The 17,264-nt window shown below is 45.8% G+C and overlaps 1 protein-coding gene across 1 annotated transcript; it reads right to left on the reverse strand.

Annotated features, from left to right (window-relative positions):
• Positions 1-660: 660 nt before the first annotated feature.
• On the reverse strand, positions 661-16,913 carry mrvi1 (murine retrovirus integration site 1 homolog). The gene is made up of 21 exons (XM_083691016.1): positions 16,640-16,913; positions 13,655-13,852; positions 11,478-11,590; positions 11,171-11,229; positions 10,488-10,661; positions 9,457-9,534; positions 9,294-9,343; positions 9,096-9,155; positions 8,325-8,825; positions 8,033-8,111; positions 7,285-7,411; positions 7,100-7,130; positions 5,910-6,050; positions 5,597-5,728; positions 4,317-4,470; positions 4,079-4,128; positions 3,642-3,812; positions 3,352-3,416; positions 2,295-2,426; positions 1,896-2,027; positions 661-1,772 (listed from the first exon to the last, which is right to left on the reverse strand). Exons 2-21 carry the CDS (start codon positions 13,724-13,726, stop codon positions 1,526-1,528), a joined length of 2,568 nt encoding a protein of 855 aa, XP_083547142.1. The 5' UTR covers positions 13,727-13,852; positions 16,640-16,913; the 3' UTR covers positions 661-1,525.
• Positions 16,914-17,264: the final 351 nt, after the last annotated feature.

The following is a 17,264-nucleotide window of genomic DNA, read 5'->3' on the forward strand; positions in this document are numbered from 1 at the left end:
CTGATCTGGCAGTGACACGCTTTGACATCCCACTTCCAGCAAAACATTTCAACACAGTCCAGGCCAACAGGAAATGACGCAGGGAGAGAAGTGAAGAATGAGCAAACATTTCTGTTGTTTTTTGCCTTTAGATATGGGGACTGTTGGTGACATTTAAATGGAATTAAAATGGACATCTAAAAAGGATAGGTAATTGTATTCAACGACATGAGTTTGATTTTCAGAGATGAACAGAGAGAGAAAGAAAGAGAGAGAGAGAGAGAGAGAGAGAGAGAGAGAGAGAGAGAGAGAGAGGGACGCAGACAGACAGAAATATAGAGAGACAATCAGGTGCTTTCACTCAAGCAGTCTTGGCACTTTGAAGCTACATCTTTATGGATTCAATTAGATTACATAAGCAGTTTCCAAGGAGAAATAGGCTACTGCAATGAATGGATCGTAACATCTTTCATTCTCATGAGTGCAGTGCGGAAAAGCGGAAAAGAACAGCCACTGTGCTGAAAAATACAATTACAGCCTCACTCATCCCTTAAAGGAAACTGGTGTTAAATTTGGCAGGTTAGAATGAGGTCTCTGCCAATACACCTGTCTGCTTTATCTAAGCTGCACCTGATATATATTATTATTATTTATTTTTTTCACTCTCAAAATGAATGCAGGAAGTTTTGAGGCACCTTTATTTCAAGGTGAGGTGACACAACATAAAACCATACAACACTGGCACACATGTGCAAAGAAGATTTTAAAAAATGGTCTCATGCTGTCTAAAAGTGCTCTCGTACATGAATTGAATCTTTCAGTGCTCTGAGGACACAAACCAAAACAACAACAACAACAACAACAACAACACAAACAAGAACCGTCAGCTGCAAAATATTGCACCTTAGGAACTACTTTGGAATGTGCTTACTACCTACATTATATCTTTTTTTGTTTAAATATGCAAAATAGATAAAAACATATCTTAGGTTCTATCTCTTTAAATATCTCAGTACATCTTTCGAAGGGACTTTATCTTCCTGGACCTGAGAGAACACACAGTAACATTTGAGTGGTAGATAAATGTACATTTGTTGTCTAATGTCTATGGTGACATTTGTCTTAGAAAAGTCAATTCAAACCATTCATATACGCCCAAAGGGCCACATTCAGTCCTTCAGAATAACATTCAGGGTAGTACGAGACATCATAATCGTCTAATGTGAAACTATATACAAACAAAACGTTTTTTCATTTCATCACACTAATATACTTGGTCCCTAAACAATAGTCTATGCTCCTTCTCACCATCGCAAACACTCTGGCAGCTTTCCTAACAACATAAATATGACTTGATGAAGTGAATGATTTAGCTAAACCTCGGAAACCTTGAAAAACTAAACAAAAGCTCCCAAAGCTACAGTACATCCCCAAACCCCTAGATCTTCAAAAGTCCTATATTCAAGTCAGCTCTGGAGTGGTGGCGATGATGTGCGATGGAAAAGACTCTTTGGCCGGTTGCAGAGGATGACAGGGGGCCCCTCTGTTATTCTGGAGTGGGATTCTTTGGCTGTACTCCTACATTCAGTCCAAAGATCTTCTTCTTTCCCTGGACCATGGCTTTCTCTGCCGACATGTCCCCATGACTGCTGTAGCGGTCACTAAAGTATGTGAAAACATTGACGAGGAAAAACACCACCAGAAACAACGTCAGGACGATCCAGAGGAGCCGGTTACGCCGGAAAATCTTGGGACACAGCCGGTCGAGGACGACCAGGACCTCCTCAACTCTACTGTAAAGGCCACAGAAAGAAGAGGTTAAGAATGGATGCATTCAAATAATAAACAACAATGTTATTGAAAAAATAGGAGTGACTGTTATAATTATGTTATCGATTACATGGTGTGGAATTCACCTGCTCGTCTTCATTTCTTTCCCTTTTTCTTCATCCTTCTTTTCGGGCTCCACCTGTTTCTCCTCTGCTTTCTCCTCCTCCTCCTCCTTCAGTTCGTGCAGTTCTTTAATTCGCTTCAGGCCCTCTTGGATACTGTATTGGGGGCATTCACTTGTTTTTACCATTCATTCGGCACATGTGCACCACAGATACACTACATGTTCATTGTGTGTTGTTATGTGGCAGTGACACATCTCATAAGAAACTACTTCATTTCATTGTAATGCAAATACATACTGTGTGTGTGGTACTCTGTGAGAGCTTCATGGTGTGTGTGTGTGTGTGTGTGTGTGTGTGTGTGTGTGTGTGTGTGTGAGTGAGTGAGTGTGTGTGTGAGTGAGTGCAAAGACAGGGCCCCACCCCTTATTATAGGCCTCCTCCTCGATCTTTGCCTTGATCTCTGCTCTGATTTCCGCTCTGATCTCCTCTAGGTTGGCGGTGGGCTTCGCTGGTGCAGATGGCTCACCTTCCTGCTCCGCCACGCTCTTTCCACTGCATTGTTTCAGATAGGAAAGAACATTTAGAAAAGAAAGAACACTGGCTATCATCCTCATCATCGTCAACAGCCCTTATGCTGAGAGTAGTGGAAGGCATTAGGCTTTCCATCATAACAGTGCGGCCTTGTCTTAATGGTCAGGGCTGGGCCGCAGTTGAAAGGCAGCCTGCGTGGATGGCACCACCACTGCCAGACAGACGTGCGTAAAACCCCAAAGTACAAAGAGAGAATGTGTACACGGGGACTCTTAAAAAGCTTCCCTGGATTTTACAAGGAGGGCACTTTGGACGTTTGTTATTGTCTCTCTCTCTCTCTCTCTCTCTCTCTCTCTCTCTCTCTCTCTCAGGCCTGAACTTCTGGCATGGGCAGTCATACAACACAGCACCACCGCTAGACTTGAGAGCTCTCTGAGTCTCAGCTTATTACTGCGCTGTGGAACGAGCCTTACGTCTGGGTTCTGTCAGCCTTTCTAGCCCAAATGTTTAGATGAACATTTCAGAATAGCAGAATCAATCAGTTGCAGCTGGCCTTTATGGAATGTTTGCAGTTATTCTGAGCGCATAGATAATCAGGGAGTTGCATAAGCACAGTGTTCAGTGTTCTGTTGTACTGCATATGTCCTGCTCCCAGTGATTAATCAGGAGCTGTTCCCCCTGGGATCATCCTAGAGGTCATGTAAACAAGCCAGAGATCCTGATGCAGCACAAGATGTCTTTTGATAAGAGTGTGTAGATGTTACGGCCCTGTCTATTGTTTCAAGGAGCAGTGACCTGACCTTGGTATATGCATATGTGTGTGTGTGTGTGTGTGTGTGTGTGTGTGTGTGTGTGTGTGTGTGTGTGTGTGTGTGTGTGTGTGTGCAAATATGTCTGGAATATGCCTTGCAAGCAAAAAGGAAACCCAACAAGTGACAGAACTTACCCGTCAGGTACGGATGGCTGTGGAAGCTCTCTGGGAGCGTTACTCCTCAGACTGTTTGCTTCACACTGAAGTAATAAAGCACGGCACAAACGCATGGGAAACCCATTAACACCAACACAAACAACGAGACACATCACCATCATCATCATCATCATCATCATCATCATCATCACTTCAGCATCCTGTCGCTCTTCTCAGGGTGAGATGGCTATGACCAGGAATTTTTACATTTGTACATTACTGGTTTATGATAAATAAACGTTGATTTGGGGGTAGAATAGACAACATACCAGTACGGGAAGTGCAGTGCCCACGCTGGGCCCTTGTATGAGGACCGGTCCAGCTCCAGGGTTGGGTCCAAAGACAGGCACAGGGCCGGCAATGGCCGGTGTCTGACCTGGGATGTTCAGGAGGTTAAACTTGGGGACCACCGCAACACTGACCCTCCGCCTGGGCAAAGCCTAAACAGGCACGGTGGAACAACAGAAGGAGAGAGAGGTTATTGGAGAGAAGAAAAGAGGAGGGGGGGGGTCAAACACCAGTGGAGGCTGGTGGAGGTAGAAATCGGAGGACATCGGTGCTGATTGTAATACATGGAGTGGAATGAGGAAAGGTATCAAACGCGCGCATCACAATGAGCCCACCTCCGATTTCTACCTCCACCAGCCTCCACTGTCATCCACACACATGTCACTGTATTGTTTTGTTCAACACTATAGCACTATACCTTTCCCAAGGTCAGAGACATGGACCTGGAGGGGCGAGGAACTCCATCATCTACATCAGACAAACAGGGGAACAAAGGAATTCATTTAAATTGCACGGATGAGGGTCACATAAGGCCAACATCATAAATCGATTATATTCACCATGAGTACCAAAAGGAACGAATGATCTCATAAGTAAGTCCGTTTGGTTTCTCTGTGAACAGCTGTCTGCCTGCGTGCAGGTGTACAGTACTGTACCTCCAGTGTCTATGGATCCTCCATAGCAACGGTTGGAATTCTGGTTGGCCAGCTTCTTGAACTCCATCAGCTCAGCGTGGTCCTTCTCATAGGTCCTCTTCAGGTTCTCCACGTACTGCATCATCACCTCCGTGGCCTTGTTCATACGCTTCTCCTGTCACACACACAGACAGTGATGTCAATACTGGCAGAGAGAGAGAGAGAGAGAGACAGTCAGTCAGTTACGTCATAGCACGTTTGAGTGTGTAAAGTCACTGTGAAGTAACAGCATGGATAGGTACGAAATCTGCTAAGTCTCAAAATGGAGGTTGTGTTTACTATGAGAGCAGGAAGAGTGTCAGTCATATTTCAAGAGGAACCCAAGACTGTGGGAAGCCATTCTGAAATCTGGACAGGGGAAGACCTTTACAGCAAAGGCAAGTCATTACTTTAGTTAGTGCTGTTATACAATCGTTCACAAGAGACTTCTGGGACTTCTTAAAACAGACGTACCCCTGAGTACTTCTCTTGAGTTTGTTTTGGCAAGCAGGATAACCTGAGGGCTACCATAACATTGGACTTTCACACAACCATATCTTATCTGTCGGAGAACAAACATTCCAATGCCTTCTTAAACCTCCTAAAGAAGGCAGTGTTTTTCCTCATGACAGTGGATCAGGAAACCATTATGTTATATCTTGGCTTGCAGGACTGTTTTCTCCCTCTACAGGCTAGTTTCATCTCAGACATCAGTGTGGCTCTGTTGAATGGTTAACCCATCAGTGCAGAGCAGGGGAGGCTGGTGGAGGTAGAAATCGGAGGACGGGCTCATTGTAATGCATGGAATGGAATGCATGGAATGGTGTGTGAATGGTATCAAACACGTGACACACCATTCTGCATTCCATTCCAGGAGGCCAGGTTTAGTAATACTTCAATAGTCATGGAGGGTCATCCATTCAACAGAGCCTGTCCTCAGATGTCTGCCTCCACCAGCCTCCCCTGGTGCAGTGTGCCTTTAAGGGAGGGTGGCACCAATGAAGGGGTACATTTCCTATTAGTCAACATGAAATAGATCTTTTACATGTTACCAACGAAGCAAAATAACCAATAACAAAATCAATATTGGGTAAATAAGGAAGTTTAACCAGGAAGCTGTACAGTATAGAACTATTTGAACCTCATTGACGCCACTCTTCTATAGACACCTCTCTGCATCAGTGCACTCCTATGGATGACCCTCCCTCCCTCCCTCCCTCCCTCCCTCCCTCCCTCCTTCTCCTATCTTCTGCCTGTGTTACCTGTCTCACTGCTCCCACCATCTCAGCCCGGCTGGAGAGTCGCGTGGCCAGGCGGCGCAGCACCGCCAACGTCTCTATGAGCCTCTGGTAGGACTCCCGCTGTTCCAGGTTCGACCACTGGGGAGCCGTGCACTGCAGAAGCAACACAAGCATTAACGAAGCATTAACGAACTCAGTTTATCTTCAGTACATTTCCCAGGTCTCACTGCACCCTTCTAAAAGAGGTTTCTTGATCTCAATGGGATTATAAAAATGGATAGATAAAAATTAATCTGCTGTTATTATAATCCTCTATCATGCCCCAGGGCCTGACCTTAAGAGAGCCTTTGAACTCTTCCAGTTCCTTCTCCGTGTTGTCCTCGGTCAGGTTCCGCTCCCGCTCCGCCTGCTTGAGCCGGGTCTCCAGAGTGTAGTTGTCATTCCGGAACGCAAGCGACAGCTGAACAAACGCATTCTGTAGGGAGGATATGACCGCGTTGAACATTCAATGAAACGGTCATGTGGGACACATTAGACACAACAATTGAGGACTGACAGACAGACAGACAGACACACACACACACACACACACACACACACACACACTGACAGACACACACACACACACACACACACACACACACACACACACACACACACACACAGAGCGGCTCACTGGACATCCACACAGTGGATCAGGGAGGTCAGGTCAATTAACGTTCTATCCATAAAAACATCCCTCCAGCCTGAGGTAATAATGAGACTAGGAGACTGAACAAACAATGGAAGAATCCTAGGAACATCATAGCATCATAGCATGTGTCTCTAGGCCACTGTCATGCACACACACCCCACCCAGCCAGCATGGGCCTGGATTAACTACTGAGTGTATCGAGAGTCCTGGCTAGCTTGCGACCATGTAGGTCTAATGTGCAATGATCCCGCCAGACGAACTCCCACAGTGCTTTGCTGTCCTGATCAAAGCGAGTCTGTGCAGCAGCATTCCAAACATTGTCCCAGAGTTCCAGAGGCGACCAAGGCCAGTGTCCCCGTGTTGAGAGGAAATATACAACCTCTGACCTATGACTGTCCTAATGCAGATGTATCCCCATGGGAAGGGCAGGAGGGCGGGGCTAAAGCCTGGACCCATTGCTCTCTCAGGCATGTTCTCCTCAGAGACAGGAAACCACTGAGGCTCCCATTGGGTTTGATCAGGAGAACAGACCAGTGGAGCTTCCTGTGTACAGGACTCATGAGGCCAGACACAGGCACAGGCAGGGACAGCACATTATAACTGTGTTACTATTTTGTTATTACTGTGTTACGACTGTCACTACTTTTGCACTACTACTGTCATTGCTTTATTGTTACTTTATTATATTGTGTTGTTTATTGATTGATTGTTGTGCGAGGAGATAGATTCAAAAAGCATTTCACTTACGGCTGTATGTGATGTACGTGACAAATAAAAGTTGATTAGATTGTTTTAGGGAGGGGATTTGACACTGCAGATTAGATACCAACCTCAACTTCCTTTTCTGTGAGTGGAGGTGCACTGCAATACAAATAGGAAGTGGAAGTGAGATAAGGATAAGGGGTGGTAAGGAGTACACAAGTAAAACCAAAATAAATAGTATTATAATAACAATATTATTATTAGAATAAATATTATGTAGACATAGACTGTACAGTGTCAAATATGTACACACCAGCCTGGTAGACCTCGGTGTAGTTTGAGTTTTCTCAGCATCACATCTGAGATGTTTGGCATGGAGTCAGACTTCTCTTTGGCTTCTTCATCAGTGGGAGACCCTGGAGGGGGTAGGTGAGAGGGACCTGTGTGGAGACAGACACAGAGGACACATCAGACCTCAACAATGTGAGCCTCTACTGTAACATTATACCACCACATACACCCTCTTATCTTGTCTTGGGATGCACCGACCATTTCAGGGGAGGCTGGTAGAAATTGGAGGACAGGCTCATAGTAATACACGGAATGGAATAAGGAACGGCATCAAACATGTGTGTTTGATACCATTCCTCGTTCCATTCCATGCATTGCAGCCTCCACCAGCCTCCACTGGACCATTTTCCAACATCATTCACTATCTCTGCCATGTGACAGGGGGAGCATCCTGGTTTCCCTAATGCTTTGGTTTAGCAATCACACCATCTGCTGGTGTACACTCAAAACAGCATTTCTGCAATGTCCGGTAAAACAGGTTGCCAACACAATAAAGGTCTGTACCAGAACAAGTGCAGAACATGCCCTCTGTGATGGTCTGTGATGGTCAATAAGAGCATGGGGCATTCCTGTGACATAGCTGATAGACTGGGGGGCTGGCCTTGATTCTGGTTTCCCCTAGAGGAGACACTAGATCTGTCTCTGTTGTCTACGACACAGCACTGTGATGGTCTTCCATTCAGGTCAGAGGTCAGGGGTCACCACAGTACCTCTTTCCTGCTCAGCATGCTCACTCAGGTCCGGTAACTTTGACCCCACAACGCTTTGGTTCCTCAGTAGCTTGTGCTCCTGTACACAGAAGAAGGACAATCCACATTAGGATTCCAGGAACTTGGAACAGCTTTTCTTGTTGTGGTCGTTTGGATCATAATAAATACTGTTACAAGAACATAACATTCCCTTCTCTTGTTCGCAGGACTTGCAAAAAGGCTCTTAAATCCAAACACATGCAATAAATGTCACATAGAAGCTGCTAATATCACATGAGGGCCTCATCGTTACCTCTCTTAGTTTGGACAATTTCTGCACGTTGACAGGCTGTACCGGGAAGTCCTTGTACCCGGAGGACTTGAGCAGGCTGTCCCGGCTCTTGTCTGAGAAGGAGAAGGTCTCCTCAGGCTGAGGGGAGAGGTTGGGGGCCCCGTTCCTGGCGTTAAGGGTCCCTACAGTGTCCCAGGAGACAGCCCTCATGAGTGGAGGGAAGGCCCCTATGGTCTTGATCTCTGCCGTGCAGGGGGCTTGCTGAGTGGGGGGCCGGGGGACAGGCTTGGCCACCCCAGTAGCAAGGGGCTGGCTGGGGCCACGGCCCGGACCCTGGCACTCCTCAGGTTTATTGACGACTACGGGGACGGAGATCTTCTTGGCTACCCGGGGGTCACAGTTCTCCTTCTGACCCCCGCTGGGCTCCCTGGGGGGTGGGGGGCCAGCGTGGCGGGGGGCCAGGGTCCCAGAGGACACCTTACGCTTCTCATTGGGCTTCCAGTCCACCAGCCTCTTGGGGCCCTGAGGGCAGCAAGGTCCCACAGAACAGATCAGTATTACAATGTTACAGCTCTCAGTCAAATCTCAATAAGATGAGGAAAGTCATTTCATTTCCTTAGAGAGAGAGGGTATGCAAGAATGTTTATAATGCTGTGTAGACTTGTTTCTGTATCAATGCATTAGACCTAGTGAGCATAGCTTGTCAGGTGTGTTTAACTCCATGATTTCATTTTAGTATTTCATTTCTATGTTTGAAATGAGTGTTTGATGGTGTTGTTAAGAGTGTCTGACCTCCTGCTCCTGGCTGCTGGTGTCAGGCTGCTGCTCCCTCACTGACGGAACCTCCAGACGCTGACAGAGACCAACACACAACACCAGACATCAACACACAACACCAAACATCAACAACCATTCAGTTATATTACATACGGAGGGCATCCGACACAACAGGAAATGCAGTGGATTTAAACATCCAGTAGTGGCCCTTACCTGACTGATGGATGATGAACTCACGTAGTTCACCTCTGTGGGCCCCACGGCTGAAAGAACACATGGCCCAGTGATACAAAGCTACGTTATTCGCCTTCAACTACACAAGTAAAAGAGTGTGAAAAAAGTGAATGCTAGCTTAGAGACAGAGAAGAGGACGTACCAATTTGAGGGGATGTGGTGAGGGAGCTGCTTCTGGAAGGCACCGGTGAAGAGGCTGGTGTGAGATTTGGTGAGAGACCTGTGGATAAAACACCCCCATTACTTATGTATGGTTCAAACCAACATGGTTCACTTCCTCCATATACTGTTCACTTCATTAGCATCCCTTTCATCAAAACAAAGCGATCGAAAATGACAGTTGAGAATTGAGAATTCATCTGCTTTTCTATGTTATTGCAGTCTATGTTTACATGAGAGGAGGAGACTAAAATAGTCTGGCATCAATTCAAAATCCTGCAAGACATTTCAGGGCATGAGGGCACGTACGTGATGTTATGATAAGATAACCCCCGGAAGTCAATAGAGAAAAATACAGCAATTATAACAAATGCTCTCGACTGAGCACACTTTAGCACAACAATCTTGTCAGTGTGTTGGCTTCCCAGCAGTTTTGTAGGAGCTGGTTACCAGTTTACATCTTGTTTCCGAAATATCTAAACGTTAGCCACTGATTCGATCTCCATGTTGTAAATAAAAGCCACAAGCTGAAGAGCTCGATAATGTGTCTCTGTCTTGATTGCACAGTGTATGACTTACAGCATTTGCCTTTATCATCTGTGCATAACCACTAATTACTTCACAGTACATGGCAGTTTTTCCTGAGGACCACCGCGGCAACAAAATGGCCCTGGACTTTCAGCCGAGAATTCTCCCGGTGCTGCAGATGGCCAATCCGCTACTGTCTCATACCCGTGATTCATTTACATTTATATTTATGGCATTCAGCAGACACCTTTATCCAAAGCGACTTACAACAAATACATTTGTTTAAGTAAGTTAATCATCTATCCATCAGTCATCATAAGAAAAAGTAATCAATGCTCAGACCAGGGGCCATAGGCAGTCACAATGCTAGAAGAAGGAAAAATTACTTTTCAGGAGAGAAACTTGTACAGGGAGGTGGTGGGGATGAAGGTCTTTAGGAGGGACCGTTAAGATGTAGCCTGAACATCTACAGTGTCTCTGTCTCACCTGTGGGGGAGTCATTGATGCTGCAGGTGGACCTCCGGCCTCGTCGCATCAGAAAGCGGTCGCTGACTTTCTTGGCCTCCTCCAGCAGCTCCAGGTTCTTCTGCCGGTCCTCCTCAGAGAGATGGAGGTCAGGCAGCTGGTCCTTGACCAGGTCAATCACATTGCCTATGCTGTCTGAGACACACACATACACACACAGAGACGCACACATACACACACACACACACGCACACGCCCGCACACACACACACACACACACACACACACACACACACACACACACACACACAGACAATCAAAACACAATCAAAGCAGAATCCAAACACAAACAGAGACAAACAGCTACAATGTATAGTCTTGTGTGTGAGCTTAGCAGAGAGCAACATGCCAACATCAACAGTAATCAAAGCAGAAGCATCTCAAGGCGTCAGAGGCAAAGCAGACTGTGCTTTTCTAAGCTGACCATCAGATTGATGGCACACAGGAAGCCCATTTCTCTCAGCTGTCAGCTATCTATAACACTGATGACCAAACATAGACTTCAAAAGAGATGGAAAAAAAGAGATTTCAAAAGATGGAATCAAAATACGGTAGCCATAATGTTGTACAGATCTAGAGAGAGTCACAGTAATAGCATACACATTTCACTCAAACATGAACCTATAGGTATCTACTGTACCCACCAACTGTGGTGACGGGGGAGGGGGTGTTTCTAGATAGGCGTGCTCTGGGACTTTGTGGTCTGACAGGGAGAGAGAGAGAGAGAGAGAGAGAGAGAGAAAGAGAGAGAGGCACATTTAAATGTTACATCCACAAAGTTCTTTATTTACATTCTGCTTCTCTAAACACTACTGAAGATGGATGGCTTTCCTTTTCTAAAAAATCAAGAAGCTGTGCTGGATAAAGTGGTACATTTTTCAAAAGGTGGATTGCTCTTAAGCTTCAAAGACTTCAACAGTCCTCCACTCCAGATGATGTAAACATCAATACCTGATTTGTTCAAGAGGACGGCCATCTTGTTGCACCATGGTCGCCTGCTTTGGGAACACAATGATGGGGGTTGTCATGGAGACGTCGACAACTTTACTTTCAACTGGTGCGTACTACAGAGAAAAATAAATGAGAGGAACATATTTAAAAGGCGTTAGGGGAGATCTGCATGAGAAATGTATCTTTTGAGTGCACATAATTGCCAGTAATGACGCAAACTGGGAAAAGTTCATTCAAATCATTCAAAAGAGCTCAAAATGGCAGTGACATCAAAGCAAACATGTCACCATATCACTTCTGTCACAGCAAAGGAAGCAAAATGTTCCCATTTTGTCCCCTTTATCCTTCAAGCTTACGTACACATCTCTATGAAGATCTTGTGTACACACATCCACAGAGATATGGTTTGCGATTTGGTGGCTCAGTCTGAAGTCTGACTGTTTTCTTATCCTTTTAATGTTGATATGAGTGTGAGACAGACCAAGGAGACACCTCCATTCCTCTCCCAGCCCTCCCCCTGCTGTTAACTATGGCTCAGACTGTATAGAGAACGTGGTGGAATCCGAAGAGGTAAAAAAAAAAAAACACTTCACAAGGCGCTACCATTTCAAAGCACTTTTAAGGGAAAAAGAAATAAACTTGTGGTCTTGTGTAATGGCTGGGTATTTCAGAGAAGCACTTAGCTAGGCTTGATTAGCAGGTGGTCTCTGGTTGAGCCTAGAGAAGTTTCCAGCGGCAGCTAGCGTTTTTTAGCTCAGCATAATATCAACAACTGAACCCCCCCGAACATCAGAAACTCTTAACAACGTCCCCCAGGACTAAACACATCTTGAACCCACTGGACCCCTCACCATCCCACCAGGGGAAACAAGACAGAAGGAATACTCACTTCAATGATGGGATCTATCCATGGAAAAAGTTCACCAGTGTAACAAAGTCAACCACATTAAGTGTATTTCCAACATAGACAAGGGATACAGAATCTCCCTTTTTACTGTCATCATAGTGTCCCAGTTCTTTCATCAGAGAAGGTATGCAAATAAACCAACAGACGTCAAATATTCATTTACTAAGAGCTACTTCACTACTCTGAAAGACAAAACGAATACACGCAATGCCTATAACAAAAGATATAAACCTGCTGAAAGGCCCTGGCTATTGTTTCATAAAGGAGGATGGTTTAATGTGGTTGGCATATAACCCGAGATTAGATTAGTGGGTCATTGCATTCCTCAGAGTAGCCTTATCTGGTTTATGTTTATGACTGACTAGTGGAAGACAGTGTACCTCTCCTAGCCTGGGGTTAACTCAGTCAGTTGTTGTAGTCAAGGCACTGGCAGCCGTACTACTCAACACTTTGATGTCTGCGGTTTCTACAAGGTCAACTAAACAGTAAATCCTTGACTGTATCCAGCCAGCTTCCAGAGAGCTCCACACGTTATCAAAGGCACAGACAGTGTTTCATGACCATGTTTTCTGGAAGACCTGCAGGACTGGGCAGAATGACCTACACAGACTCATCAAATATCCAAGCTATTCGCCGCTATGTGGTATGATGGTGGCTACTTGATTCAATAATAAACATTTGGGTGAGGGCTGGAGAGCCGCACAGGATTTGGCCAGATGACAGGACAGGACCAAGAGAGACAGTGAGCCTTTAGAGCAGAGCCAAGATCTTGGGGGATCTTGAACACATTGTCCTAACCTGCTCTGACCACCACCATCACCACTGTAGCTTCAAATGGTTTTTATCAACCCAAGATTCTGGTAATATGAGGAACTGTGATCTGGACAAAGGAGGAAAGAACATCATGCTCTTGATTCGGGAGGGATTCATTACATAGTTTGCCTGCCTTGTTCCTGAGTCAAGAATAGCATCAGGGAAGCCACCTTTTTTGGAAAACAGACCACATAGTTTTCCCCCTCCAAAAGTTCAATCGGGGTTCCCAAAGCCGCACCATTAAGCACGGTATCTCAAGTCTTGTGAGAGAAGCTGAAATAATCTCAACGCTGAGCACTTTCATGAAATACTCGACAGAAATCCATTCAACATGAGAATCGATTGTTTAGAATCAATAGATCACATCTGATCTAATAGTCCCTCTGTTGACAAGCCTGTAGAATGTGCCAAAGCCTGCCAGAGTGGACCTAAAGGGTAAAGGGTAAATAGTACTCACTGTGCTGGGAGAGCTGGAGGAACTGTCCAGCTCCTCTGGGGAGTCCTCTTCCTCCTCAGGTAGGGTGGGCATGGTGAGGGACAGGGAGGGGCAGGGGCGTGTCCAGGGGAAAACAAAGGGCCTCTCAGATGGACTGGGAGGGGTCAAATACTGGTCACACAGGGAGTACTGCAATGGCTGGTTCTCTCCTTCCTGGAACTACACACACACACACACACACACACACACACACACACACACACACACACACACACATTCAGAAGTCAGGGGAAACCACACAGCCACATGACACTTCCTCAAATACGATTATTGTACTGTATCATTTGCCTATGAATGGATAACTGCTACTGGCAGTTTTGTCCGTTCCATGTCATGTTACCATTTATTTGGTTCAACCTTAACTCTCCATAGCCAGGACAAAGCAATGCATGTCTGCATACTGTCACAGACAGACATTGTACAGACATAACGAGATGTCATGGTCCAGCGTGAAAACGCCTTTTTAACACGTTTGACTTCAGTCCATTTAAGAACACAAGAATCACAATAATGAGGAAGAACCATTCAACAACATTGCACAAAAGCCTTGCACACATTCCAAACCTGGGTATTTAGTCTACAGAAGCACTAGCCTGTCCTCCACAGTAATTCAATCATGACATGAGGAATGATCATTGCTCTGTTCCAGTAAAAGGCGTAGGAGTCAGCTGGACATGAGGGGGGAGACAATGTGCTAGGAGGGTCCAGGGGAATGCCCCCCAGGGAAGATTTATGTTGAAAAACAGCTTTTAAATTCGAAATCTAGTGACTTTTGAAAAAAGGATACAGACAAATCTTAACTTACAATTGAAGCAAGTTACTAGGCTAAGGGGATACTCTGGTACAGTCCAATCAATCTGAGGGTGATTGATACTGTACTGAATACCAGTGGGACTGCATTGTCTTACCACATGGGAGGTCATTCACAGGACCCGTGTCGTCTGAACTACCTGTCTTACGTGTTATCAGACAGATCAGTTTGGATGTAGTCTATCACGGGACTATCACAAGTATGACTGTGAATGTGGATAATTAAATCACCATTTGTAAGTACTCTTTCCGTACTACTGTACAAAACACAAACAAACTATCCGGTTTTTCACACAGCCATAACTACCCAACATTAGCTAGCTAACTTAGGAAGTGCTACAGAAAAACCTGACACTACAGCTACAGTAACTATTAACCAGGAGAAAGCTTGTAGTTTATTATATTTTCCTATAAATAAGTTTATTCACATTTATTAACGATTTATATTGAGTTAATATAGTGCAGTGAGTAGGTGAATGATGCAATATCAAAATAACAATTCCCCATTGAAATTTTGTCTGCTTCTAACATGGGGGGGGGGGCATTGGGAGTGGGGGGGGGGACAGGCCAGATCAACCACATGTCTCTAAAGGCCTATTAACGTAGCAGACCAACCAAAGCACCAGACAGAAATGTGATTCCAGCTCCACATTGCCAGTGTTAAACCAGACCAGCATGCCCTTCTGTCTCCAGAGCTGTGCATAAACACATTTGACCTTTCTTTCTCCAGAGGCAGAGACAGAGCTAGATACAGAGGCAGAGACAGAGAGAGAGACAGAGACAGAGAGAGAGAGAGGCAGAGTCAGAGGCAGAGAAAGAGGCAGAGACAGAGACAGAGACAGAGAGAGAGAGAGAGGCAGAGGCAGAGACAGAGAGAGAGAGAGGCAGAGGCAGAGACAGAGAGAGAGAGAGAGGCAGAGGCAGAGACAGAGGCAGAGGCAGAGAGAGAGGCAGAGACAGAGACAGAGGCAGAGAGAGAGGCAGAAGCAGAGACAGAGACAGAGAGAGAGGCAGAGACAGAGACAGAGGCAGAGGCAGAGACAAAGGCAGAGGCAGAGACAGAGACAGAGACAGAAAGAGAGGCAGAGACAGAGACAGAGACAGAGACAGAGACAGAGACAGAGACAGAGGCAGAGACAGAGGTGGGGGCGGATGAGCAGGGTTATTCTAAGGCAGCGGGCATCCCAAAGGAATGCATTCTTCCAGCTATCAAAGCTCATCATTTAACTTCAATCTGAGAACAAAGGAGTGAATGTAACCCTGTTAGGAATCTGGATTACATAAGAGACTTGATAACCCTGTTGAAGAAAAACAAGAATACGAAGGCAGAAAGGACAAGGTCCAGCAGGGACACTATCATTGAGTTGAATTGATGTGAAAATGATCTCAAGTGAGCCAAACTAGCTTGAACGACCACATTTGCATAGAGAGAAGGATATCTAACACAAAAACATAATCATTCGACAGTAAAAACAACTCACGTCAATTCCTCTATCCATATCAATATGCGTATGGACATAATGCAGTGGGAAAAAATTCTCCTGTGGTGCCAGAAATAACCATCAGCCCTGCTATCAATCACAGCTCCATCGGGGTTAACAGGGGTCACGTTATTCCCACTGGAGTCTCCCTCCTCCCTGAGCCTGAAGGCCTCTACCAGGGCCTAGTCCAGGACTCCAGGGCTCCCTGCCTCCCGTCCAACCCTGCCCAGTCCCTCCCTCATCCTGCCCCATCCGGCCTCTATTCATCAGCCTCCCCCTCACAGCCAACACTCAAGCACCACTCACTCTGATGCTAGAGATGAGAGGGTGTTTGTGTGTGGGAAACCAAGGCTAGGGAAGGACGTATACTCCATTAAAGGGAGCTGTGTATGTGTGTGTGTATGTGTGTGTGTGTGTGTGTGTGTGTGTGTGTGTGTGTGTGTGCGTGTGTGTGCGTGTGTGTGTGTGCCTACGTGCATGTGTATTTTAAGCTACACTTTCTGTTGTCTCTACCATCTCTACCATTAATCATAGTCACCCTCCACTTGACTCTCCAACTCATTTTCCCTTTTGACTCAATTCATTACGTATTATGATTTTAGAGGTTCTCACTGTTATTCTATTCGTCAACGAAAAGTAATGAGTCCAAACTCACCTTAACTGACTCTGTAAATACAAACGTTGGTAGCTCTGGAGTTTGGCTCTTCCCACAAGGCTCTGAATCAGGGGTTTGGTCCTTCCCACTGTCTCCTGGTTCTGAGACGTGGCTTCTCCAACTGTCTACTGGTTCTGAGATGTGGCTTCTCCCACTGTCTACTGGTTCTGAGACGTTGCTGCTACAACTGCCTCCTGGTTCTTCTGACTGACTCCTCCCACAGCCGCCTGGCGCAGAGGCTTGGCCAGTCCCACGGTCTGCTGGCTCTGACTGAGAATAGTCACTGCAGGTAGGATCCACTGGTCTGAGAGAGATCAAACACATCAACACACTACTCTTCATCTGCATTCAACAGAAAATATCCCCCCAAAAATCAAATGAAACACAACGAAAGCACATATATCATCACTGAGATTACATCCGACTTCCTGCTTTGTGAAATACCTCCTCGTGCTGACTCCATGACAGGTGGTCCTTTCCTCCCACTAACGCTATCCTCTGACACTCCCCGCTTCCTCCCAGAGACACTCTGAGTGCACCGCTAAATGATTGGGGTGCCGGCTTGTGACAACGTAAACACTAGACCTCTCTGCACAGTCTCACCTTAGTGAAGCTCTTCAGTGTG

This window comes from Argentina silus, assembly GCF_951799395.1.
Source record: "Argentina silus genome assembly, chromosome: 19".
In the NCBI taxonomy this organism is placed as follows: Eukaryota; Metazoa; Chordata; class Actinopteri; order Argentiniformes; family Argentinidae; genus Argentina; species Argentina silus.